The sequence below is a fragment of the Mytilus galloprovincialis genome, chromosome 6 (assembly GCF_965363235.1).
Source record: "Mytilus galloprovincialis chromosome 6, xbMytGall1.hap1.1, whole genome shotgun sequence".
NCBI classification, from domain to species: Eukaryota; Metazoa; Mollusca; class Bivalvia; order Mytilida; family Mytilidae; genus Mytilus; species Mytilus galloprovincialis.
In genome coordinates, this window is record NC_134843.1 from 89,680,667 (window position 1) to 89,708,095 (window position 27,429).

Consider the following 27,429-nt stretch of genomic DNA (forward strand, 5'->3'; position numbering starts at 1 on the left):
TGGTTTTTCGAGATAACTAGTTGCAGATAACCACTTACGAATTGGTCTCCTCTTGCAGCTGTTTCTGTTTTATTTAATTAATGTCCGTCGTTGTCTTTCTATTTAAATTTTCTTTTATGAAATATTAGACAAAACTTGACTTTCGGTTTTTTCTAGGGTTTTCTCTCCATTCAACTTAGAAAAATGGCAGCCCCCATGCACAGGGCAAGAGTTTCTTCTTGGAAACTGTTTTCTCGACAATATAGAAAAAAATCGACCAAAATCATACACCCATCAGAGGTAAATCATCCGTTTCAAATTTTTTTTCACCAACCACGTTAATTTTTTTTTTTTTTGCCACCTTACCTTGGACTGACATTCGGTTACACAATCATGACATGAGGGTCAGGTAATGGGGGACCTTCATGACGAATAACGGTAAAAATTCTTGTCAAATGATGTTAATGGTAATTTCTGGCGCATGACACTTTCTTTTAGACGATAAAAAAAAAATCAGCTAATTTTAACCAATCACAGTAATTTTTTCCCTAAAAATATTGATAATGATAATTATTTGAAACCTCTAACGAATCACGATAAGGATAATTTGATGTATCATGGTAAAATTTTAACCAATTTGACGCTAACGGTAGCCGAAAATGACCGTTTGACGCCTGACGGTAAAGGGCATTACTACCCTCAATCATGTCATGATGTCCAGCTGAATTTTAATATGAGGCAGGCATAACCTGTGAATGGGGACGAACTCTGTATGCATTATTTTTTTTTAATTCAAACATATTGATAAAAGAAACAGAAATACCGTAACGTTCCGATTTTGGTTCGGTTGATAGGGATTTAGCTGTGACGTAGTCTAGCTGTGACGTTCTTAAAGTTAATATGAGGCAGGCATTACCTGTGAATGGGGACGAAGTCTGTATTAATTTTTTTTTTAATTCAAACATGTTGATAAAAGAAACGGAAATACCGTAACGTTTCCGATATTGGTTCTGTTGTTAGGGATTTAGTTGTGACGTTTTTTTATGACGTCATATTCAATGTAAACAAAGAAACGCTGTTATCCAGGTAACGTATTTTTCATATCAAACAATTATTAAAAATGATTGGGTGTTAAATTCCTTTCTATATTTGTTGATATGTTGATAAATATACATTTTATTCGAAGTCTCATGCAAACAAGACCGGAAAAGGAAGAAGACTGGAACGGAAGTAGATCTGAAAAAAAAAGTTAACGATTTTGAGTTCATTAGTAGAATATCAAACAATTATTAAAAATTAATTTGTATTGAGTTCCAATCTTATATTTTACTAGACTGATAAATATATCAGTATATATTTTATTCAAAGTCTCATGCAAACAAGACCAGAAAAGGAAGTAGATTTTTTGCGCGAATGCGGGGAATACTGGAACAGGAAGTAGATCTGAAAAAAAAGTTAACGATTTTGAGTTCATTAGTAGAATGAAAAATTCGGGAAATTTTCCCTAATTTTTTTTTCTCTTTTTAAAAAAAAAATTTTCTACCATATTTGGGGACCTCTCCCCATACAAGTTTTCCTCCATACTTGTTATCTCAATATCTGTATTATCCATACCCCAACACTCCTGGTTGAATATTCAGACCTCCCCAATAAATTATCAAACGACTCAAGGATTAACAATTGACAAATGATTGGTATATGGACCATAATTTGCTATTGGGCTCTGTTTCCAGGGGCGGATGCAGGAATTTTCGAAAGGGGGGGTGCTAACCCAGGGCACCCAGGGCAAAGGGGGGGTGCAAAACATATGTCCCGATACAAATGCATTGATCGGCAAAAATAAAGGGGGGGTGCGCACCCCCGGAACCCCCCCCTGGATTCGCCACTGGTTTCCTATAACTATAGAAAAGTGATAAAATTTGAATTACTGTAAGAAAAGTTGTAACTACATCTAAAGATGCCATTATTTTTATTAACATACAAGTGTATGCTACTCTTCCCTAGAAAAAAAATTGAAATATACGAATTTCAAAGATTCTACAACCGTATTTTTGTGTCGTTTCTCGCGTTACTTTTTGCTTCCGAAGAGCATAACGCTGACTGATTTATAGATAATCGTCACCGGCAAATTCGTAACTTTTGCTTTCAAATAACAAAGAACATCGACCAATAAGAATAGTGAGAAGAAAATGCCGAGAACTATAAGTATTTATGTAGCAGATGTAAGAACAGTGGCGTGATTTTTGTGTCCGATTTCGTAACGCAAATTTTAGATGATGTAATCTGCTTTGTTGTAATAGAATTCTTAAAAACAATATGCAAATATGAACTCTCGCGAGATGTTCAAACAGGTAAATCAGAGATGATTTACATTCTTGTTTTGATCTTCGTAATAATTAAGTAAGAAAATGACGTTATCGTTATGCGTTACATTTCACACGAAACAGAAGTCCAGTTATTTATTAAAATTGTTTTTGTCCTTAAGTTCTAATCATTTCTGGTCATACATGAAACATGTGACTAACATGTGATCACGCCCTTACAGCCGGACATACGATATACTAGTTCTAAACATTGTTTTTGTTTCCAACGGGATGTTAGCAAACATAATCTGTAGACTTGTTTCGACTTGTTTAAAAAAGGAAATTACAATTTTCAAAGAGATTGCGCCGGGGGTCTATTATTATTCCTATGTGCATAATGTTACATACGATCTTGTGTGAAAATAAATGCCCAATGACTTGACAAAATCGATTTCAAATTTGACCGACGTTTAAACACACTACGTTTCCCAATAACGATGTAAAGGGTCCTTGGAAAATTCAATCAAAATTACGTCTCTTATCATGGTGCCGATGTTCGTTGGATTGATTCTGCTTCAGCAGTAAATATTACTGGATATTTTAGGTGAATAAAGATAATTAAATGAAAAATGCATGTTAATATACCGTTACACTAGGAATGTACAAAGTTGGTAACTTTGTCACAATTTTTAATTATTTTTTTTTATTCATGTTCTGCAAACACTTTTCAGAAACGCAATAAACTTGTCAAAGGAAAAGTAAACTTTTACCAGGCATGACTTGAAAGGAAGTACTTTATTGATTTTAGCCCACTAAAGTAGGTTAAAATGTGGAAACCATGTAGATGGTGTACAGGTCACAAATATCACATGGTGCCTATTTTAAAGATTTTAAATCCAAGTTAAAAGATTTTTTCTTTACTGGATTTAAAGAATTTTACATTGCCAATGATTTGGAATAAATTTTATATAACTGGAATTTCAAAACCAAATATAAATATATTTTTTTGGCCAAAACATCAAGATACAACGATTATGGTATCCTGTATCAATGAAGAAAATATGGAAAATTCTGAATAAATTGTACTAATTGTTTTCAAAACAAGCACATATTTAGGAGTTTTTTAATACTGTTACATTTAAGATGGATTTTAAGAAAAAGTATACTGTTCAGATTATTTTAAGCAGATTTTGCAATAAAATAAAACTAAAAAAATGCTTTCGGTTTCTTATGGTTTCCTGTCACGTTTAAAAAAAACTTTAATATAACATTGAAAATAGATTTTAAATATTAACATGAAGCAAGTAACACTAGTAATGGTGTTTATTTATGCCTTTTGAATTATATTGTGCAAAATAAAGAAAATAAAGATTGGTTTCCTGTTTGGTTTCCTGTCACGTAAACGGTGAATCAAAATGTATTAATTTTTTCTCGAAAAACTCAATTGTTCCATTCATACTATTCTAACACCAACACAACCCACAAAATAAAAGTTAAAATTTTAGAACTTATAAAAAAGGATACAAAAAGAAACCAAAGTCCGAATACCAAATTATGGTCCATATATGTAATAGAACCTTGAAAAGAATTAACTTTGACCAGGAGATCAATCTACTGATATCTCTTAGGTTTGTCTATTCCTGCTGAGCAACCCTGTGGTTCTCTCCAAGTACTTTGGCTTCCTCCACCACAATAACAGACTGCCCAGTGTCCTAGTACAGGTTCGTTTTGAGGTGTGGATTGTCCTTGTCGAATGCAGGACAACTCGGCCCAAATGTCCTTGTCAAATGCAGGACAACTTGGCCCAAAGACAGGTCGGACCACGTCCACTCTGACCATCTAAAAAAACCAATTCAGACCGTATAAGAAGACAACTCAGACTGTCAATAAGACAACTCGGATCGTCTATAAGGATTACACAGCCAAAGTGTTAAAGGAGGATTTAAACTATACATGAATTATTATAAATTATTAAACAATATATTTTAGATTGCAACATCATTTCGCCATGTTACTGACTTTGCAAAAATAAAAAACCCCAACTCGGATCATCTACAACACTCAACATGCTAAATTGTCTATACAGTCAGAGCTCAGACATAAACAAGTCGATTTTTGTTTTCGACTTAAAGAAGTCAAAACATGTATTCATCATAAAAATGTGTTTTCAATTTTAGACTTATCTAAGTCAGAAAATGACAGACTTGTTTAGGTCTATTTATGTTGATGAAAAAACTTAATTTCACTTGGTGGCCAAACAACACCACCTATGACAGCAAAAACCTGTCTGAGAGTTCACAAGGACTTGAGCTATCTATATGTAATTGTCTAATAGAACATCCTCCCTAAACACAGATGTTTTACCTCATTAAGTGTGGTTCCAGGTGGTTGCATTGTAAGGTTAATTAACATTATCTCCGATTTTTTAGACTCTCATTCATATTTTTCTTTAGAAGACAAAGCATTGTCTTTCAATGTTGTCATTATTTGATTTAGATGCATGACCTCCTTATAAATATGCGTGGGTCTTGAAGTTAACCAATTTTGATCACTTATCGACTTGTAGAAGTCGATATTTGCAACTTTTTGATTCTGGTCAATTATTTCTTGCTTAACAATATTTGACTTATTAAAGTCGTATTTTGTCTTGCATTAAAGGGAGACAAATCTTAAAACTTACAAATTTAGACCTCTGTGAGTCAAAAGCAGATTCAGACTTATTTATGTCTGAGCTCTGACTGCTATATAGGCATCGCTTCATAGAAAGTGCGAGTTATTGTTATTTATATAAATTGACTGTAAAACTTTCATCAGACATATAGCTTTCACCCTTAAATCATTTATTTCATCAAAAGTCTTATTTTATACTTAGTCTGAGTTGTTATTATAGACGGTCCCAGTTGTCTAATTGACGGTCCACGTTTTCTTATTGACGGTCCGAGTTGTCTTCATAGACTGTCCCAGTAGACTTTAATGAAGACGGTCTTAGTTGTCTCCTGGCCAACTTGTCTTGCACCTGTCCTTGTAAACATTGACTTTTTTGTTGTAATAAAGTTAATCAAGATAGGGCATGTAGGGAGTGTACACAGATTCTACTGTACCTTCGCAGCTCCTAAACATGTGCCTAAAAGTGGCTTTAAAACACAAAAAATCTTATATCTATGACATTTATAAACAAACATACATTTTTCGCTGCTTTGAAGACCCATTGGTTGTCTTTGGCTGTTGTCTGCTGAGCTATGGTCAGGTTGTTTTCTCTTTGACAAATTCCCCATTTCCTCAATTTTATACAATGTAGGTAACTTCACAGTTAGTTCGGCCATATTGAATAGGGGAGCAAATTTGTTTTCGAAAGAGGTGGAAATAGTATGATACATGTAGTATGGGAAACCCTAAGCCTGTTTCCAAGCAACTGCTCTGTTTACATGGTTTAACAATAATTAAATGATGTTTTCCTGTATTTTTTAGACCATTTTTACCTTCCTTTAAGAAAATCTGCCCCTTATTCAATATTGCCAAATTAACCATGTTAACAGTGAAGAGGCTTTTCTAGTTACTTTAGCACCTGTTCAAATCAGCATTTGGTATGTTAGCAATACACACTTAGCATGGCTAGAAATTCAGTTTCCCATTTTGGTAATGGTGAATTTTTTAAATATGAAAGTTTTTGAACAATGAAATTGATTTTTAGATAGTTGAATAATAATTTATATGTAGCCTTCCTTAAGTGGGTTTATACGAACATCAAGATTGTTTTTATCATGTGCATGTTAAACATGTAGTCTTATAGAGGTCATTTATCTGTTTTATTTTTTTCATTTGTTCAGCCCAAATGTCCAGAAATGTTTGTAGTATTTTCCAATAAATATGATAAAGATTTAGAATTAACCCTTTAACTTTTTAATTCAATTTTATGAAGAAAAAAAAACAAGCAGAAATGCATATATGAATTTTTTTTTACCTTTTGATAGATAAATGCCTATGGTTTCAGGAAAGGTATCATTCTAATGTATTGAAATTTTCCTTTGGACCAAAGGCCACACTAAAAAATATTTTGGTTTGTCCAAACCCTACCCAAACATGGAGACAGTTAGGTAGGTAGGCATTTTCTTTTTCTTTTTTTGACAAAGAGAAATTTAAGTATTGGACATCATGGACATGTTGGATGTTTAGAAGTCTTCATCATATTCATGCATATCTGATTAAAAAATCACATCAGGTCAATAAAAGATTTTGAGTCTGCAGCTATTTTTTGGGTAGGTAGGGCAAACAAACCTATTCTTTTGTTTGACCCAATTATGGGGACTTTTGTGACATTTTCACACCCTTTTAATTATTTTTGCAATATTTTGTATCAAATAAATGCAGATTGTTACTATATTTACACCAAAAAGAGAATTTTTCACCATTATCACTCTTGCTCTTTCAATAAATATACACATATATATAAAGCCTTATTTTTCAGAAAAGAAGGAAAAGAATAGTGGTTAAAAATTATGAGTGTCAATTTATAGTTTTTTTCCTAACTGTGTATTACTAATTTTATGACTGGTCAAACCGAAACGTGGTAAATCATCATGATCATGATTAACATTCATTGACACTATGTTGCTAGTAACCTACTGAAGGCTTTTTTTTATGGCCCCGCAACAAAGTTGTCGGGGACATTTAGTTTTACCCTTGTCCGAAATTCTGTAATTCCGAAATTCCGTAATTCCATAATTCTGAAATTCCGTAATTCCGTAATTCCGAAATTCCGTAATATTGAAATTCCGTCATTCCGCAACAAACCATTATACAGGTTTTTTTCTAAACAGCTTTAGATATTGGACTTATTTTTGGTATGTGAGTTAACCATGATGAGTTACAGATCAAGTTTGAGTTTCGTTCCGCTTCACTAGTTTTTGTCGAAATTACGGGCTTTGGACTTTGATAATTGTTGAAAATCACAGTTATACAGACTTTTTTTCAAAACGCTTTCAGATATTGGACTGATTTTTGGTACATGTATGTAAGTTAACCATGATGAGTTACAGATCAAGTTTAAGTTTCCTTCCGCTTCACTAATTTTTGTCCAAATTACGGGCTTTGGACTGAGAAACTGTTGAAAATCTCAGCTATATGGTTTTTTTTAAGGCCTTTAGATTTTGAGCAGATTTTGTATATGTGAGACTACCATCTTGTTAGTGTCCGCATGTGTTGTTGAAATTGCAGATTTTTCAAATTTTTGGAACGAGGCCATTCGTGTCGTTTTGACACATCTAGTTTAATTTTAGATATTTTCACCTGAGGTTTCAAAATATTTTTGTCAGCAAAACAGAAGTTCCAATACATAATTAATCAATAATGAGAATGTCCTAGTGGAACTAAAATTATAAAAGAACTTCTATTTCATGACAACTACACAGTGCTATTAAACATTACAAATTGGTGCCAAAGGCCCATCATTATTTATGTTATTCCTTTTAGATATATAATATATATAAAATTTGATGAATGAATTTAGTTTAACATCAATAATAAAATAGTGAGAGTATTAAGTACAGCAAACCAACTGACAATGACTGTTTTATTGTGTATTTTAATTGCTTAATAACATTTACATTGTACATAATATTTAATGATGTACATATGTATGAAATGTATCATTTTGATTAATCTCTGAGATAATAAGTTTTCTCCAAAATTATGTGAATACATGAAACAAAAAATAGAATTATATTTGGTGCCGAAACGACCAACCGATTGCTGAAGTGCTAATAAAAAAACTGTCTTCTTTTATTTTTTTGCAGGATGTAAGAAGTGTAAAAGAAAACGAACTTCCAATGGATCCCGCTATATTAAACAGGATGAAAGATGGTGAAATGAAAGCTCGGAAAAATCCGGGGATAATGAGATTAAAGACTGTTGTTGTACCGATAAGACTGGAGAAAGCTGTGGATTTATTAGTTAAAAGTATATTATTAAATTTCGTAATTATGTTTGAATAGTTTTGAAGGGACAGCATGGACAGAGAACAAATACACAAAACTAATAAGGACAACAATGATTTTGTTTCTCAACGAATTTAAAATGTAGACAATTTAAACATGTTAACAGGGAACCAGGTTATCGTTTGAGTTATAATTTTACAATCCATTGGAATAACATTAACACTGATTACGTAAACAATCAGTTGTTTGTTTATATTTTTTTAATTTATACTATTTGTTTGGTTGACATGGTTGAGTAGTAAGATTTAGTGTGAATTTACAACGGCTTTGATTCTGTTGTTATCTATAAGATTGAAGTTACTGATTATATATAGTTGAGATAGTTTGATTAGTACAAAAAATCAACAAACTTCAAAGAAAAACAAAATATCACAGAATTAGATAGAGAGAAAAAAATGAATGAATCACAAGAATATGTAGGGTTAATCTTGCTTTATACATGATATACAAATCCTTGAATAGTCTAATACATTTTGTACAGTTATGGGCCAAGGAAGCTTTGATTGGTATTATAAACATGTGAGATCTAAAAGGTTATCATGGTAATTGGCACTTCTTTTGTGCATCTAAAAGTAATGCTTATGCTCTTGGTCTTGTAAAGTCCATTATCACAACACATCCTTAGACAATCAGCTGCATTGATCTTATATTTAAGTTTATAACTGGAGTTATTGATTTATATGAAATTGTTGCACTATCAACATGATCAAGATTCAATCTATTGTCTAAGTCTAGAAGCCAATGTGCTAAGGGTTCCCTCTGAGAGAAAAAAAAATTACCCTGCCTATTTCAAAAGCTGCATGAAACACTAATTGATTGTATAATTGTTGCATTTGAAGAAAGATAATGCATTAATTTAGATCAGCTTTCAGATTAGGTACTTCTACCATGTCTACATTACATGTTTGTCCTCAGTAACTGCCAGCATGTATTGTTTATATATGTATAACTGCTTTTAAGTAGGCAAATTAAAAAAAATAATTGATGTGGGAGGTTGCCATTAGCAGATTAGGACTTCTAGGTTTAAGATTTAAATTTTAGCAGTTTTTTCTTGTTTATGATACTGGTTTCTATAAAGTCTATATTTTCATAGACGGTTAACATGGTTAACGTTATTTTCACAATTTTCAATTTTTAGTTTTTTATCATTTTAATGGTTCATATATATTGTATGTTTTGTAAAAGAAATTTCACTTAATTGTTATATAGCAGTATGTTCTATTTGATGAAATTTCAAGTGTTAGAGTGCATGAATAAAACCCCTAATTTAACATATTTTCAGAGTATGGAACGCAAAGTATTATTAGTGACTCAAGAAAGTTAAATACTAGTTTAATAACACGACAAATGCCAATGGAAAGAACCGGTGTAATGGAAAGAAAGAATATTATTAGACAAAAAATCTTGGAAAAAGGTAAGAACAATTACAAAAAGATGTATTTTATTGCATTTTAATAACTGAAATTGAAATTATAGGCACTAAGATGAATCTCTTTTTTAATCAGTTTGATTTTGTTTATTCGTTCTGTTTGTATTAAAGATTAATAAGCTGAAGTATGAGAACAATTGATATGTTCACAGAAAACATGTCATGCATGCGGTTATATAGAGTACTGCAAATTCAGAAATAATTGCGTGTGTGATTTTGTCATTTTAGACAAAAATGTGATTTAAATTTTTGTGATATTGAGAAAAACCCTGTTAAGTTCATATAAAAATTCTCAAAATGTGAGTTTGAATTATTGTGATTACTGTAAATTCAGAAATTATTGCGGTGTTTTTATTATTGCGAAAAATATCAAAATAATTTAAACTTGCATTTTTTGAAATTTTTTATATGAATTAAACCGGACTTTTCTCAATACACATAAAAGTGACAAAATTACAATAATAAATGCAGGCAATAATTTCTGAATTTACAGTATAACCATGTCGCATTTTTCACAGTAATAAACTTATGGCAATAATTTCTGAATTTACAGTATAACCATGTCGCATTTTTCACAGTAATAAACTTATGGCAATAATTTCTGAATTTACAGTATAACCATGTCGCATTTTTCACAGTAATAAACTTATGGCAATAATTTCTGAATTTACAGTATAACCATGTCGCATTTTTCACAGTAATAAACTTATGGCAATAATTTCTGAATTTACAGTATAACCATGTCGCATTTTTCACAGTAATAAACTTATGGCAATAATTTCTGAATTTACAGTATAACCATGTCGCATTTTTCACAGTAATAAACTTATAGCAATAATTTCTGAATTTACAATATAACCATGTCGCATTTTTCACAGTAATAAACTTATGGCAATAATTTCTGAATTTACAATATAACCATGTCACATTTTTCACAGTAATAAACACATGGCAATAATTTCTGAATTTACAATAAGCAAACCAACTTTATTTTAAGCTTTCTTCACATAATACTATAAATAGACAAGAAATGATATAAGTCTTCCATTATGTTGTAGATTATAAATTAAATACTGTTATACAATAAATATCTTAATAGCAATATTTTATCATGTTTATGATACAGATAAAAATAAACATGGCTCCATTTCATCTGACAAAGAAACAGACTATATGAATGAACTAGAGAGAAGAGTTGAAGTGGAATTAAAACTAAAACATTTGTCCCATTGGAAAAGTAAACAGTAAGTACATAAAGTCTGAATTCTTGTTTCATGTAGCATACTTAATTCACATTATTAATATTAGGCCATCATTACTGGACACAACAAAGGTTCCCATCAAATTTTTACGTCATTATACACCTTATCACTATTTGTCTACCCTTTCTGGATATCACACAGGTTCTCGTAAAATTTTGACGTTATAAAACAAAATATCTGATTCCACAATGAAAAAGTGATTGTTGTATGAAGTCAAAAGTTCAAGCAGCTGGGACAGTCGGGATTAGCGATAAGGTGTATGGAAAATATCTGACACCAGAATGGAAAAATGATTGTTACAGTCAATAACTCAAGTAGTGCATATTCTGGGGGTCAAGCAGCACAGATTTCCAAATAGTGATAAGGTATTTATCACTTTTTGTGGCCATTTATTTGTCAATATCAACATTGGTAATACTGTTAAAGATTCTTTGTAAAATACCTTTCTGTGTATTCTCTAGGTAATATATGATAAGGTTTTAAATAAGTAAATCACCAGCAATTCTCTTGTTACATAGAGATTTACTTATAACCTTGTGTGTACTGTTAAAAATGTTGGTTTTTATATTGATCTGAGAGAACAAATCATCTTTGGTTATACATTAATAAAGTTAAAATGTAGATTGATAAGCATTGGGTGTTCAAAGTAGACATTTGATTTCAGACTAAGGACTTTAAATCATATCTGTGTGTGTGAGTAGTTTTTAAACTGAAATCAGAACCAACCATAAAACAATATAATATTCTAGGGCATGTGACCAATTTTTCAGTACTTTCCTTTGGTTCAATATTTATATGTTTATTTTAAGGTTGAAGTTCGTATTATTTTGTTTGCAAATAACCATAATGAATTTCAATAAACTTGTTTTGACTGTTGTAATTTGTTTTATTTTGAGTATAGGTATGATGCTAAAAGTGGTATGAAATATATGGTGGCTAGAATGGCACAGAATTATGCTGTTTTATTACAAGTCTTGAATGAAGTAAGTGTACTAATATAATACTTGATTTCTTTTGTAATATTTATATACAATGAGAATTTCAAATGAACTGGGCTATTTTTATGCATAAGAAGAACATGCAATGGAATGCAATTCCTAAACAAAAAATGTTTTCAAATCAGCAAATATTTTTGAAAATTGATAAAGATATATTTTAATTAAAAAAAAAATTAAACAAATTTAGAAATTTAGTACAATTAAATGATCATACTTATTTGAATAATTCTTCATATTAAAAAAACCCCAAAAAAACAACATTAAGTTACAAAAAAGATACATGCGTTTACTGTAACTTGATGACAAAATCAGTATGGGTAATGAAGGAGGTTTTTTTATTTTTTTTATGTTGAGTCTTGAGTGAGAGACGTTTTGACTTTGATTATTGCTAAACCAAAAATTGTTGAAAATATTAGTTAGGGGGTAAATAGTGTACATTGGGTGACATTAAATACTCAGAATTTTTCTTAGGGCCTTTGGAGTAAAAGTACAAAGTCAAGTTATTTTTTTTTTAACTCAAAACTAAAACTGACAATAGAATTTTTTTTTTTTTTTTTTTTTTATTTCAGATTTGGACAAGAGATCCTAATTACATACCAAAAAGTTTATATAATTATGGATCAGGGCTAGGATCAGTTATATGGTAACAATAGAATTTTTTTTTTTTTTTTTTTATTTCAGATTTGGACAAGAGATCCTAATTACATACCAAAAAGTTTATATAATTATGGATCAGGGCTAGGATCAGTTATATGGTAAGTTCAAATGTACCAGAAATACACTGTTCACTCTTTCAATTAATAAGTGATAGAATTAGAATTAGATTATTCACTTATTTTGTGGGTATCAATTTTCTTGAATCAAGGAAAACTTGCATGTTCATGGATATTCAATTCTGTTGTTTTGCTGAAATTTGCATAAAAGTCTACATGAAATATGCCATTCGTTGTACATTTAATTTTGTGGTTACCTTTAACCCATGAAATCCACGAAAGTTAGTATCCAACCAATAATAATGGATCCACAGAAAAAAATGTTTACCATGTTAACATTTTTGTGTGCATCAATTACACTTCTGAGTGTAAATACAATTATTGAAAGTCATAAATTCATTGAAGAAATGCTTAATTCATTTTGTAGTTAATTGACATACTTTAAAGTTTCATTGACTTTGTTATTTTATTGCCATAATTTAGTCAAGAATTTTAATTTACATACTAATACTAACTATATATAGAGTATGACTGTCTATGATATGGAGTATCTCATTATTAATAGGGCTATCTTTATAAAATTACCACAATCTATGAAATTCTAATTGAAGTTATTCCTATCCCCTCATACAGTTTTATCCTACAATTGCATTGTCATTGAACATTAACAATCAATATATCAGAGGTACCCTGTAATTGTATTGTACAGGAGCTAAAATGATCCTAGTAGGTTGCATTTCTGTAAATATTGACAATGCATTTTCCCATAGGAACTCCTTTTATGGCTAAAACTGTAACACGTTTACTATGAACAGTGATTTTGCTAGCGCTCGTCACTTTCGTATTTTACGAAAGGGTTTTCTCATTGACGAAAGAATTTCAAATCAATTTCGTCACTTTAATTTTAAAAGTGTAAAAAAAGAATTCGCAATAAAAACTATAAATCTACCTGTCTTCATGTTTTTGACAAGTTTATGACCTCCAGGTAATTAACATTTTCAACAGGTGTTACAAGTTGTGATTACAACTAATCCGCTTATCGCCATCAGATGGGTCACTTATCCGTAATTTAGTAATTAACCCCATAATTGAATGACCATCATAATTATTTCCCCAGGAAAATCAGTCAGTCGGCATTTCAACAACCAGGAGTATAATTTTGTCATTTAATCAAAAATGTAACAACCTGGACAGTTCGCAATATTTCCCAAACGATCACAATCTGAAGTTAGTTTGTCGTAGATTCGTCATTCGAAGGCATTTTCGTCATATTTGATTTAAATTTTCATCAAAAATTTTCGACAATTTCCATTTAAAATAAAGAACTTTAATGTGTTTATTCAAAAAGTTCACGAGAAATGTTGGACAGGTGCTTCCTGTATTGTGTTCTACGCATGCGTGAAAGTATTCCTTTGACTATTTATAGACATTAAAACGTAAAATACGAAATCATTTAGAATCAATTAAACGAGAGAGACAAATATATATATCTCTTACTAAAGGAATTTAAATCGAAAAATGATAATTTCCTGATTAATCTGGACTCGTTTTGAATTTATTATCCACGTGTCACTTCCCATTTTCGTTTCATTTTAAAACCGAAAGTAGTAAACGTGATCTATTGTTGATTTGTTTACAACCTCCTTTCAGTCATTATAATCGTTCCAAAAAGGATTTTATACATTTCCAACTTAATAGAAATGATTTCCAAATATCGACTTAGACGTTTTATAAGGATAATGATAATGCAGTGAAATAATCACTGCAAATTAATTTCTGCTGTGATTCCTTGTTTAAAAAAATAGAATCCAACTTTATCAGGAATGACCCCTGGAACAAACTGAAGAGAAATTGTGAACTAAATTTCTGGATTCCATGTCAGAATCTTTCATGATAATGGCCAATACAGTCAAATCATACAATAACTGCCAATCATGCTGGTGCCTCAATCCCTTAAAATCTGACTAAGTCAAAAGACGAAGCTATACATCATTGGTCCATTGCTTTGACACAAAATAAGGTTGATTTTATTAGCGCGTAAAAGTGACTAAAGCCCTCAAAATCCTAGCTTAAACCCTGACTATGAAGTTTGAAAAAAATAATATCCTAGAATGGTAAGTTTATATGCACTACTATTTTTTTCAAAGGTCAAAATATAGGGCTGTGCAGCATATTTTCAATGTTTATATGCCCCGAACTTCTAAGAGTTTAAACTAAAAATAAATTTCTTAACTACCCCAGCCTCGACTGTAGGGTTACCACAGATTTCAATATAAACAATATTCACATGTATATTTACTGGTAACATTCCTAAGTTATGTCACTATGAGATGCAATCTACAGATCAGAACTGGGAACCAGTATGTTAACAAAATTAATTATCTATGAATATTCTAAATCTCCCCAAAAGAGGTGTGGTGTGAGAAACAGCTGCATTTGCAAAGTGCAACCTAGTAGGCAGAAACTAGCTAGAAAGAGATGTCAAAGATATATCCCAATGTACATGTATACATACCTGCCAACTTTTCAAAATTCCAATGGGGGTTTTGCGTGCAAGATGGCTGTCATAGTCCTAAAAAACCTTCAAGGGGGCCTGCAAATACATTTTAATGTTGTTGTTTTTTAGCTTCTTCATACTTTTATAAGCCCAAGGTCATTGTAAAATTAATTGTTTTGTTTAAATTGTGGACACAATTGCTCTTTCAAAATTTCAATTTGGGAGCCTCCATGGGGGAAATCCCCCGCGAATGTTGGACAGAAAGTCACAGGACAAAAAGTCACAGACAAAAAGTCACGGACAAAAAGTCACAGGACAAAAAGTCACAATTAATTTTTTCTGATTATTTTCTTTGAATAAAAAACGTTTATTTCTACAAAAGTATTTTTGTATTTTTCTTGAACAATTGTATATAAACCAACTTTGTAAACAAAATTTATCAAAAAAATATCAAAGATGATCAAATAATTGTTGAATAAACAAAATGTCAAAGGGGCTTGGCACTTAAATGGCTTCATGGTGCCAAGAAATATATCCTTTGCATGATTAAAATTATATAAATCTTCATTTTTCAAGAATAATGACATATTTCCTAAACTTTAATATGAATATATGTATTAAAAAGTAAATATTTCAAGATATTTCTCTTATATATTAAAACAATTGTCAACAAATAAATTGTGACTTTTTGTCCTGTGACTTTCTGTCCATTTACCATCCCCCGCAAATAGTGACAGTTGGCAGGTATGTGTATATTCCTTGTTTCTGAATAATGTATATTTAGCAGTTACTCTTATATTTAAATTGTAGGGCAGCTCAGAATAATCCTGATTGGCAAAGAGACATATCTCAGTATTATTGTGTGGATCCTTCTGTTGATATTAATACTATTGCAAGATTACTGTTACAAGGTAAAGTAGGATTGAAGTAAAAGTGGTAATTGGCTCTTAGATAAAATCTGCCAAATTGTCAATACTTTGCCAATATACAGTTTGTATCATGTACCATTCGAAAATTATTAGGAAAAGCACCCAAAATACACTTAAGCTTATCATTTTGTAAGCCAGACACATGTTTGGTCTACAATTAAAGACTCATCAGTGACACTCTTCTTCAAATAGTTAAAAAGTCCAATTAAAGTACAAGTTGAATGGCATTGAGGGCCCAATATTTCAAAAGGTTTTAAAAATCTTATTTTTACAAATGAGATTAAGAATAAGACCCTATTTACACTAGCAAAAAAGATCGATCTTTACTAAGATTGATCTTTTTAAGATCGATCTTTGGTCTAATGTAAACGGGAAAGGTTGATCTTCCAAAGGACTTAAAAGGCTACCTCCAGAGGTGGCTTTAAAAAGGTTGATCATCCAAAGGACTTAAAAGGCTACCTCCAGAGGTGGCTTTAAAAAGATTGATCTTCCAAAGGACTTAAAAGGCTACCTTCAGAGGTGGCTTTAAAAAGGTTGATCATCCAAAGGACTTAAAAGGCTACCTCCAGAGGTGGCTTTAAAAAGGTTGATCTTCCAAAGGACTTAAAAGGCTACCTCCAGAGTTGGCTTTAAAAAGATTGATCTTCCAAAGGACTTAAAAGGCTACCTCCAGAGTTGGCTTTAAAAAGATTGATCTTCCAAAGGACTTAAAAGGCTACCTTCAGAGGTGGCTTTAAAAAGGTTGATCATCCAAAGGACTTAAAAGGCTACCTCCAGAGGTGGCTTTAAAAAGATTGATCATCCAAAGGACTTAAAAGTCTACCTCCAGAGGTGGCTTTAAAAAGGTTGATCATCCAAAGGACTTAAAAGGCTACCTCCAGAGGTGGCTTTAAAAAGGTTGATCATCCAAAGGACTTAAAAGGCTACCTCCAGAGGTGGCTTTAAAAAGATTGATCATCCAAAGGACTTAAAAGGCTACCTCCAGAGGTGGCTTTAAAAAGGTTGATCATCCAAAGGACTTAAAAGGCTACCTCCAGAGGTGACTTTAACAAGGTTGATCTTCCAAAGGACTTAAAAGTCTACCTCCAGAGGTGGCTTTAAAAAGATTGATCTTCCAAAGGACTTAAAAGGCTACCTCCAGAGGTGGCTTTAAAATGGTTGATCTTCTGAAGGACTTAAAAGGCTACCTCCAGAGGTGGCTTTAAAAAGGTTGATCTTCCAAAGGACTTAAAAGGCTACCTCCAGAGTTGGCTTTAAAAAGATTGATCATCCAAAGGACTTAAAAGGCTACCTCCAGAGGTGACTTTAACAAGGTTGATCTTCCAAAGGACTTAAAAGTCTACCTCCAGAGGTGGCTTTAAAAAGATTGATCATCCAAAGGACTTAAAAGGCTACCTCCAGAGGTGGCTTTAAAAAGGTTGATCATCCAAAGGACTTAAAAGGCTACCTCCAGAGTTGGCTTTAAAAAGGTTGATCATCCAAAGGACTTAAAAGGCTACCTCCAGAGGTGGCTTTAAAAAGGTTGATCATCCAAAGGACTTAAAAGGCTACCTCCAGAGGTGGCTTTAAAAAGATTGATCATCCAAAGGACTTAAAAGGCTACCTCCAGAGGTGGCTTTAAAAAGGTTGATCTTCCAAAGGACTTAAAAGGCTACCTCCAGAGTTGGCTTTAAAAAGATTGATCTTCCAAAGGACTTAAAAGTCTACCTCCAGAGGTGGTTTTAAAGTGGTTGATCTTATTTGAATTGATCTTTCTTTTAATTGAAACGCTTAGATCAATCTGGATCAATTTTTTTTATGTAAATATTATATTCACTTATTATTCAGATATGAAAATAAATCTGCCCATGTTCAGCGGCCAAAAATACACGTGTTTCAAAATGATGGATGGAATAGGAAAAGTAAACATAGATTCCACTTTGGATTATCTTCTAAATAGATAAGTTCCATTTCTTTGCTGCAAATACTCACCTTCAAATGATTGACTTCTTTTTTTAGTGAGAGTGGTCTACACATATATCTTTGTTTTATGACTTGTGATGTATTAACCAATATAAGAAATTAATAAATCCATACCAAATCCCAAAGAGCAAACTATTTTCTACATCATTTTGTATCATATATGTGTGAGATGCAAAATTTCCTTTAATATTCTATTTTTAGGATTTTTTGTTTACGAAATATATGGTAAAAAGGTCAGACCGGTCCTTTTTATGTTGTAGTGTAAATGCACTGGATTAAATAAGATTGATCTCGATCGATCTTTCTTGTGCAATTTAAAAGTGAACTGATCTTTTTAAGATCGATTCAACATGTTCAATTTTGTACAAGTGTAAACGGGGTCTAAGAGAACTGTAAATGAAAAGTTGCTGCAGTCAGTTGTTATCTGACATTTACAGATATTTGTTTTAGTGTTTCTGTTAGAATAAGAATAAGAATATTTATTAATTTATTAAATACAATAAAAATTATATATTATCATCCATTATGTGTCACCAGTTAATGAACATTTGCAATTGTCAAATTGCCTATTTAAGGTAGCAGCTCTTCAACTGCGATACTGTTTGAGTTTTAGTTATTTTTAAAGACCATACAACAACTATAGTTCTTTACATTCATGATCTTTGATCTTCTATTGATAATTGTCTCATTGGTAATCCTATCTCATCTCTTTAAATTTATATGTTATATGTAACTAGTTTGGTATAAAGCAGTAATTTTGACAATGAACAAAAATGAATTGATTATGTAACTTGACTATTTTCTTTATTATAGATGGACATGAAGAGAAAGATATGCATGTAAATGGAGTATTCTTTAAGAAGTTCCAACCATCACCATCTACAGTAAGTAATGATCAGAATGAGGTTCTAACCTTGACCCTCCACATTGGCGTAGGTAAATGGAGTATTCTTTGAGAAGTTCCAACCATCACCATCCATGGTAAGTAATGATCAGAATGAGGTTCCAACCTGGACCCTCCACATTGGTGTAGGTAAATGGAGTACATTCTTTAAGAAGTTCCCACCATCACCACCCACGGTAAGTAATGATCAGAATGAGGTTCCAACCTTGACCTTCCTCTTTGGTTTAAGCAAATGGTGTATATATAGTAACTTTAAGTATAGTCTATGAAAAGAAATAGCATAGGCATTAGGTATATGATTTAAAAAGTTCTATTCTTACTGTTTGGGTGAGTATTGTTCATCATGAAGAAAAAAGTATTGTTTAAAAAGAAAGATTCCACCCTTGCCGTCCACAATATTAATCAGAGGCGGATTTAGGGGGAGTCAAGTGGCCTGGTCTTTCATATTCATATAAATTTATTTCTAAAATTGTTTGAAGATGATGTGTTGTCTAATTTTTTTTTGACGAATCACCAAATATTTTATATATTTTTTTTCAGAATTCCTTTTCCACAGTTGTGAGTGCCTATACATTAATAGAATGTGAAAGTAAAGAAGCTAGACAGAAAATGGTGCAGTCTCTATGGGATATGACAGAAGACTATCTGGTATTAAATTATCACTGATATATTAACTCTTTTAATAGAAACATAAAATTTAAATGGAAATGGGGAATATGTCAAAGAGACAACAACCTGACCAAAGAGCAGACAACAGCCGAAAGGCCACCAATGGTTCTTCAATGCAGCCAGAAAATCCAGCACCCAGAGGCATCAGGCTTCAGCTGGCCCCTAAACAAAAATGTATACTAGTTCAGTGATAATGGACATAACACTACTAAACTCAAAAATATATATATATATATATAATTTTTTTTTTTTAAATTCAAAAATCATACAAGACTAATTATATATATAATAAAGGCCAGAGGCTATTGATCTATTGATTGATGTCTTGAACACATAGTAATACTCTGGTACCATTATTCAACTACTTGCAATGCTACTAAAACAGTCCAATTCTTATTTCCACATTTTTTTTTATCTGTCAAATTTAAAGGTCTGAAAAACTTTACTGTGTTAAGTGTTAAATGACACATGACTCTCTCACAGAAATAAATTCCATTTTCATTAACGTTATAGATTGACATGTTTAAAAGAAAAATATTAGCTAAAGTTATTATAAATAAATTATATATAAGTATACGATGAATTATTGGCACTCAATGATGTGAGGGCGAACTAGCACGATATGTAACAAAGGAGTAGGTACGGTAAGGGCAGATTATGGCTTCAAATTTCATTTCATCTTACTAAAGATTTTGAACACTTTTTAAACACTTAAGTGTCTATTTCAGTTGATTCAATTAGTTAATGTGCAAGATTTTTACTGATTTAGTCATTAAAGCGCTCTGATTCAACCTTAAATATGAAAAATCAATCAAATATGACAAAAAAATGTCACTTTTCAAATGGTTTTTGTCAAAAATGAAAGTGGCCGCATCCGTGTTCATCCTCAATCTGTATGTATTATCATCATATACAACTTACATTTCAATATTAAGAATGAACACAAATGGTCACTTTCATTTAAGATGGAAACCGTCAATATTTTAACTAAAATGCTAAAATTGTGAAGATTTCAGTAATTCAGCATGAGTTAATGATGCTAGTACCCATTATATTGTCAAAAAACAGCCCATATTGTAGCAGAAGCATTCTACTTTCAAATAAATAACTAACAGTTTACATTTTAACACTTTTGTAAACCTGCTATATTTTGGGGCCAAAAAGGGGTCTTACCGGACCTACTCCTTTATCTTACCAACTATTTTAAATTGTAATATTTAGACTAGTGGCCTAGAGAAGTGATCAACCCTTCAATACTGTTAGTATTAAGAACCTACTTCCAATGGACTAAAACAAATGCCAACAATAAGAACTTGTTATTTTTAAATGTGTTTTAATAATTTATTCAACCATTCATCATCATGATTGCGTAGTCTGTTGAAACCTTTAAAGATTTTTCCTCAACACTGTGTTGTTTTTATAAAGGGACGAAGCACCACTACTAATAGTGTATTGAAATAAGCTCAGACTCCTTACCTAATATTGAACCCCTACTAACCTCATATGGAATATACATTGTCAAAAACAACTCTGTGGAGACTTTGTATATTCCATATGAGGTTAGTAGGGTTTCATATTAGGTCTCCATGCAGTTGCTTTTGACTAATCATATTCCTACTTTCCTAAACATTTATAGGAGGTAAGATAATATGAAATGTCTTATGAGTTTTATGAACAGAATGAACCTGAACATTATTAACACATAGCTTTTTTTTGGCTGATCCACGAATATAAATCTGTGATATTTTACAAATTTACCATGCCTTGTATCAGAATATAATGTAAGGAACATATTAGTTTTTAACATACATTGTTATTTTTTCAGGTGCTAGTAGAAATTGGTACATTTGTAGGACACAGGTTAATACAGGAAGCTAAAGAATTTATCTTAAGTGTAAGATATTACACTTTTGTAGTTTAAAGTGGCAAATAACTTGTTTATAGATAAAAATATTTTGAATCTCTCATTTAAAATTAGCATAATCTGAATTGAGAAGCCTGTCACATATGTATCCTGACCAATGCATCTTTTACAGTTTTCTTTCATATTTATAAGCAGTATTTAGATATCTAGCTTATAAGTAAACTATTAACAATGGATTTCTCAGCAGAAACGAGAGTACTTAAGCTGCATGTTCTTAGGCTAATTAAGGAATAACAGTACTGTAGTTGAAGAGTTGCCACCGTCAATTGTCGATTTGACGGTTGCAAATGCAGTTTTACTGGCGACGCATAGCGAAGACAGTAAAACGGAGATTTGCAACTGTCAAATCAAAATTGATGGTGGCAACTCTTCAACTACAGTACTGTAATTCCGATTGTAATGCATCACAAAAAGAAGTAATGCGTTAAAGCTTGAAAAAAATAATAAATTTGGCATACAAAAAAAAATCTGAAACTTCATGAATGATCTTGGCGCTAAGACGTCATAGCTAAACGTGACGCAATACAAATGAAAACTTACAAACTGGAGGTTATTATGTTACCTCAACGATTCCAATTCGGATAAAATCACATTAAAACAGCGAATTCGAGGTAGGTGGTGTTTTATTTTTGATAATATTACAGTAATAGAATATTTGTTGATCCAATCATTTCAAAATGGTTGTCCATCCTTAGTTATGTCTGGTCAACTGTGGATTTGACGGTAACTTTTAGCCAATGAAAAAAATTGTTACATTAAGATTGCATAAGAATATACATTTATTCTAGAAAATAATGTGATGGTTATTATTGAACAGTAACAAAACAAATTTGACCCAATGTACATAGAAATAAAAAACATATTTTAATTTTTGCTAAAAGTATTATACCATATTGTGTACATGAATTAAGATAATTTTTTATCACTTGTTATTGTTGGAGATTTCCATTGATAATAGCATGCCTTAAATGTCGAACTTACACTATACACTTTAATATATGTAACAGTCGTACCATCTATAAACATTTTCAAGAATGTGTTTTGTTGCTATTGGTTGTCATTCTTTGAAGTGTAGAAAAACAAATATATATATTTTAAATATACATTTATGTATGTATAAGCAAACATGTTCTCTGATTCAAATATGAAATAAATTCTACATTTCAAGTGCACTCAAGGGTATCAGTTATGATTCTATGTAGAAAAATCCTGACAACAAATTAACAAATTTTGTTTAGAGTATATGTTATGATTGTTTAACCTTTGACATTAATGTTATTTTAAAATATAGATTCCCACTGAAGAAGAAACAGATAAAAAAGCCACCGTGTTTGCACCTGTAAGTTTTTAATACTGACTACATATATAACCTCAATATTTAAATCATTAATTTGAGATATAAATAAATATACAATATTAGGTCAATATCAGAAAAATATAAACTTTTTTGTATGAGGCTAAGAAACTGGGGAAGGGCCAGGTTCTACCGAGACCTTCCCCAGTTTTGTGCCGAATACAAAAAAAGTTTATATTTTTATAACTTTGACATAATATTGTTTTTTATACTGCAACTTAAATTAATACATTGCCAGCTTTTTAACTAGTAACAATGTCAAATTTATTTGTATCCCTTAATGAACCCCTGACTGTGTAGAAAATCATAGCCGTGTTGCTATATTTAGGAAATAAACACAACTAGTTACTGTATAAATGATATGACTTTTTTTAAATTAACTGTGAACCAAGGGACTTTCTATGAAATATATAATTTCTAGAAGGTACATTAATAATTTTTATCATTGAATTTAAATTTGAGCTTTTGAAAATAAAAAAAATATTTGTAAATAAGTTTTGTCATATTGATTGTAAAACGTAATGAAAATGCATAATACAAGTAAAAATTTATTGAAGAAAGAAAATAAGTTATGTGCATTTGAAATTTATGATCATATAGGTAAGGGAATAAACTGTCTTTTAAAATAAACAATCAGTTTGTAAATAACTGTTGGCAATTATTGTAGAGAACAGTGTTAAATTGATACAATATTTATGTTTTAGTGTCCACATGATATGCCATGTCCCAAATTCAAACTAGCACACAAAGTACCATGCTATTTTGTTGCAGACTTTAAACCTCTAGAGCAAGTTGCGGTAAGTTTACTTATGTAGTAAAAAATTCAGAAAATGTCAAACAAACAAGTAAATAATGAAATAACCAGTTGTGTTCCAAATCTGCAGCATTTGTCAATATTAAAATTTATAGTTTTGGTGACCTTGAAAAAAGCTTAAGGTATCATGTAACGAAAAGTCTGCCTCAGTGGAATGATAATTTGTACATATTATTTACATCTAATGTTGTTTATTGATTCTTTTTTTCTTCAGAAAAAGGTAGATAAAACTAGTGAAAGATATACCTTTGTGATATTAAAAAAGACCAAAGAACATGTAGAAAGCAAGTATTCTATAAAGAGTAGTATATACATATATATAGTGCCTAGAAAATTAAATTAAAGAGATCTGATTATTCACTTGCTCCCCATACAGGGCTTGAAACTGTACCTATACTACTTATTTCTACTACAACATTGCCTAGCATTGCACCTTATCTCCTTCTCCTATAGCTGATTACAATTAGTTTTCATTTTATGAAATGTTACCTTCATGTAGGTATTAAACAAGGACTATCACAATTAATCACTGGTCTTTCCACCAGTTAATATCTATTTTGATATTAAAATATAAAAAATCAGTCTAAAATGTCAGTTCATATGGCTTTATGATGTATAGATATGAATTTAAAGCAAAGGTCAAAATCTAGAACGTCAAATTAACCTATGACCTTGACCTCAATTTCAAGGTCACAAACTGAGGATTTCAAATCAAAAGACCCTAGTCTCTAATATGTATGGTTAATAAGTTATATCACTTTAAACATAATTTAAGATATGATAGGGGCTAAAACTCCCATTCATTGTTTACGCACCCTTTCAACTAAAACTATTTAGTTACCACATGTCGCAACTAACAATTTATACAAAATAATTTGTCGATATCTTATAAGGTTAATGAAAATGAGTGAAAATAAGACAAATTCAAAAATTAGAATATGACCTTGACCTTTGACCTTGATCTAATTTTCATATTTTTGGACCAAGGACCTCAAATCAAAAGATCCTAGGTCTCTATCACTTATAGTGTTCCAGTTTAAAATACATTTTAAAATTTCGAATACAAAAAGGGAAATAACTCTCATATGGAGCGTTCATATTGCTTCGGTCGAAATTGGACAAATCATGCGAAGGATATAACGAGCAATTTTATAAAATAAATTTGTAGTAATCTTTTACGGTTGCGAAGGAGTTGTGGACACAAGGAAAACAGTGTTTGGGGAGATAACTTCTACAAAGAAAAGTATTCGGTTACGCAGGGTAAATTTCAAAAGCGCATAAACTGTTCGATATCATATACCAAATATCTAAGCGACATATTGCGAAACAAATGTTTATCGCAAGAACAAAATTTGGTGGAAGAAAAAAAAAAAAAAAATCAGAAGAAGAAAAACAATAGGTCTTTCCACAGAAAAGTGGAAAGACTTAATTATAGTATAATTTAATTTATGTACCTGATAATTCAGTTTTCAGTAATGACAGGTTGTATTTATTTTAGAAAAATAGTAGTTGAACCCCCCATAATTCTCAAATAAATAGTATTGAATGTTATCAACGTCCACTGAAAAATTTACACTGTGAAATGTTAAACCCAAACTAGCAATTTAGATGGATAAATTGTTAGGGCCCAGCCACATTGTGATCAGTCTGTCTGTATCTCCTATGGTAAAGATAGAAAGTTTTTTAAAAAAGTTATTCACAGGGATTGTTTCCATATGCATCCCAATTATATGTAGTGAAGTCACTTTCAATTGTTAAAATAAAAATTAATTTGCTAGTAAGGATCAGTAAAAGAAGCTTGAAATAAATAAAAACAAATATTGATTTATTAAAATGGTATAGATGTTCACAAAACAATAATATATGGAAAAACAAACAATATGTCAAAGAACACATCTAGATCTAATCAGTCAATAATCAGTTAAGAAATGTCTCATTGAAAATGTGAATGAAAATTTGTAGTAAAATGGCATTGCTGGCAGTTGTTTGTTTAATATATTTAGAAAAATGTTTTAAACCTAATTGTTAAAATTGAAAAATATTATACATCCTTTCTTAAGAAAATTCTTTATACAGAAAAAGAATATTCATAGAAACAACAAATATATATGAAGTTGTATAAAAGAGGGGCAAAAGATACCAGAGGGACATTTCAAGCACATACATCAAAAATAAATCGACAAACCCACTTTCTACACAAATCACAACATGGATAACTAAAGACTGAGCAACACTAAACCCCACAAGAAAAAAGGGGGAGGGGTCTCAGGTGCTCCAGAAGGGTTAGATGTTTAAGATGCAGATTAAAAAAATGATTTACTGTAATTTACAATAAAAAGTACTTGTTTGGATATTATATTGACATCCTTCCTTTATTTTCAGGTGTACGATGGCCTCGTCTTGTTGCTAACTCTACCTTTGCCAATAAACATATACACTGTAGAATTTGTTGTCCAACAGGACAGTTGGATCATATAATAGTTACAAAGAAAAAACACTCAAAGTATGTATAAAAACCTGTTAGAAACGTTTAGATTAGATTTTTTTTTAAATCAGAACTTTGGACACTTTTCATATTGTCTAAGGGAGAAAGATGTGGTTAGTATATGTTAAGGTGAAAATTGATAAGACAGCAACCTAATAACAGAAATATCCAAAATGCAGTTACGACATCAATTGTCTTGTGTGCACTATGTTGTCTGCTCTATGGTAGGGTTGTTGTCTCTTTGACGCATTGCCCATTTCCATTCTCAAAGTGCAAGAGGTTGTGGGTTCAAAGCAAAGACTTTAGAATTGATTAAGTTAATGGAATACTATCATTTCTTTCACATAGATCAATTTTCAGCCAATGCCATTTGTATGCCTTTGTAGGAAATATTAAAAGGGGTTTAGTTTTATATTACCTTCCTGAACCAAATTGCAAAAACATTTAAACAAAGTAATAAAAATAAGAAGGATATTAATGTTATTATATTTTAGACATTTCGTTATAACACGTAGTATTCCTAAAATTGCTTATGTCCGTTGAGAAATTATTCATTGAAGCATAAGTTTTACTGTGATCTTTTTTTTAATTATTCATGATAATATGTTGAAAAGTCTAAAAAAAACTACATTTTAATTGCTACTTTTAGGGAATTATACGCCTGTGTCAAGAATTCAAAGTTAGGAGATTGTCTCCCTGTGATATATACAAATGAATCAACTAAAAAGCATCAAAGATTGATGAAATACAAACAATTATTGTCAGAAGGGGATGAGAATGAATTAGGAAACTTACGAGATTCACAAACAAAGAGAGATAACCCAGAAAATGTATCATCAGAAGAAATCACCAGCTCCAGTGAAGTGACCGAATCAGTTGGAGATATGGAAGGACATGAAAGTGATTCTGAGTTAGAGGAACATAGTGATACTGGAAATTTTTCCACAAAACCAAACAACATTTTAACATGATTAAAATTCAAGTTGAAAAATACCTGATTGTTTATTTGCAGTATGGAAGTGTTAAAAAGTAAATGTGCACTTGTTTCTAATGAGTTGAAGTAACAAAAATTATTGAACAGGTATTTTTGTTGCTGTTCTTCTTCTGAATATTCCCCAGTTTAGAAGGAGGTGGGTATTCTGGTTTATATCTGTCTGGTACCTTCATACATCAATCCTTGCTTCAATCCATCCCTCAAAATGTTTATCAAAAAT

At 31.2% G+C, this 27,429-nt stretch overlaps 1 protein-coding gene across 1 annotated transcript; it reads left to right on the forward strand.

Annotated features, from left to right (window-relative positions):
* Positions 1-163: 163 nt before the first annotated feature.
* Positions 164-27,208, forward strand: LOC143080657 (ribosome assembly protein METTL17, mitochondrial-like). Its single transcript, XM_076256626.1, has 15 exons — positions 164-279; positions 8,075-8,237; positions 9,558-9,689; positions 10,831-10,948; positions 11,868-11,949; positions 12,534-12,607; positions 15,985-16,085; positions 18,879-18,949; positions 19,510-19,617; positions 21,464-21,532; positions 22,854-22,901; positions 23,621-23,713; positions 23,945-24,014; positions 26,113-26,233; positions 26,865-27,208. Exons 1-15 carry the CDS (start codon positions 184-186, stop codon positions 27,184-27,186), a joined length of 1,668 nt encoding a protein of 555 aa, XP_076112741.1. The 5' UTR covers positions 164-183; the 3' UTR covers positions 27,187-27,208.
* Positions 27,209-27,429: the final 221 nt, after the last annotated feature.

Excerpts from the sequence above, each read along its gene's own strand:
- LOC143080657 (XM_076256626.1), top strand. The coding sequence starts at position 184 with ATGGCAGCCCCCATGCACAGGGCAAGAGTTTCTTCTTGGAAACTGTTT. Across the intron at positions 9,690-10,830 it reads ACAAAAAATCTTGGAAAAAG|ATAAAAATAAACATGGCTCC; the intron begins GTAAGAACAATT and ends TTTATGATACAG. Across the intron at positions 12,608-15,984 it reads GGGCTAGGATCAGTTATATG|GGCAGCTCAGAATAATCCTG; the intron begins GTAACAATAGAA and ends TTTAAATTGTAG.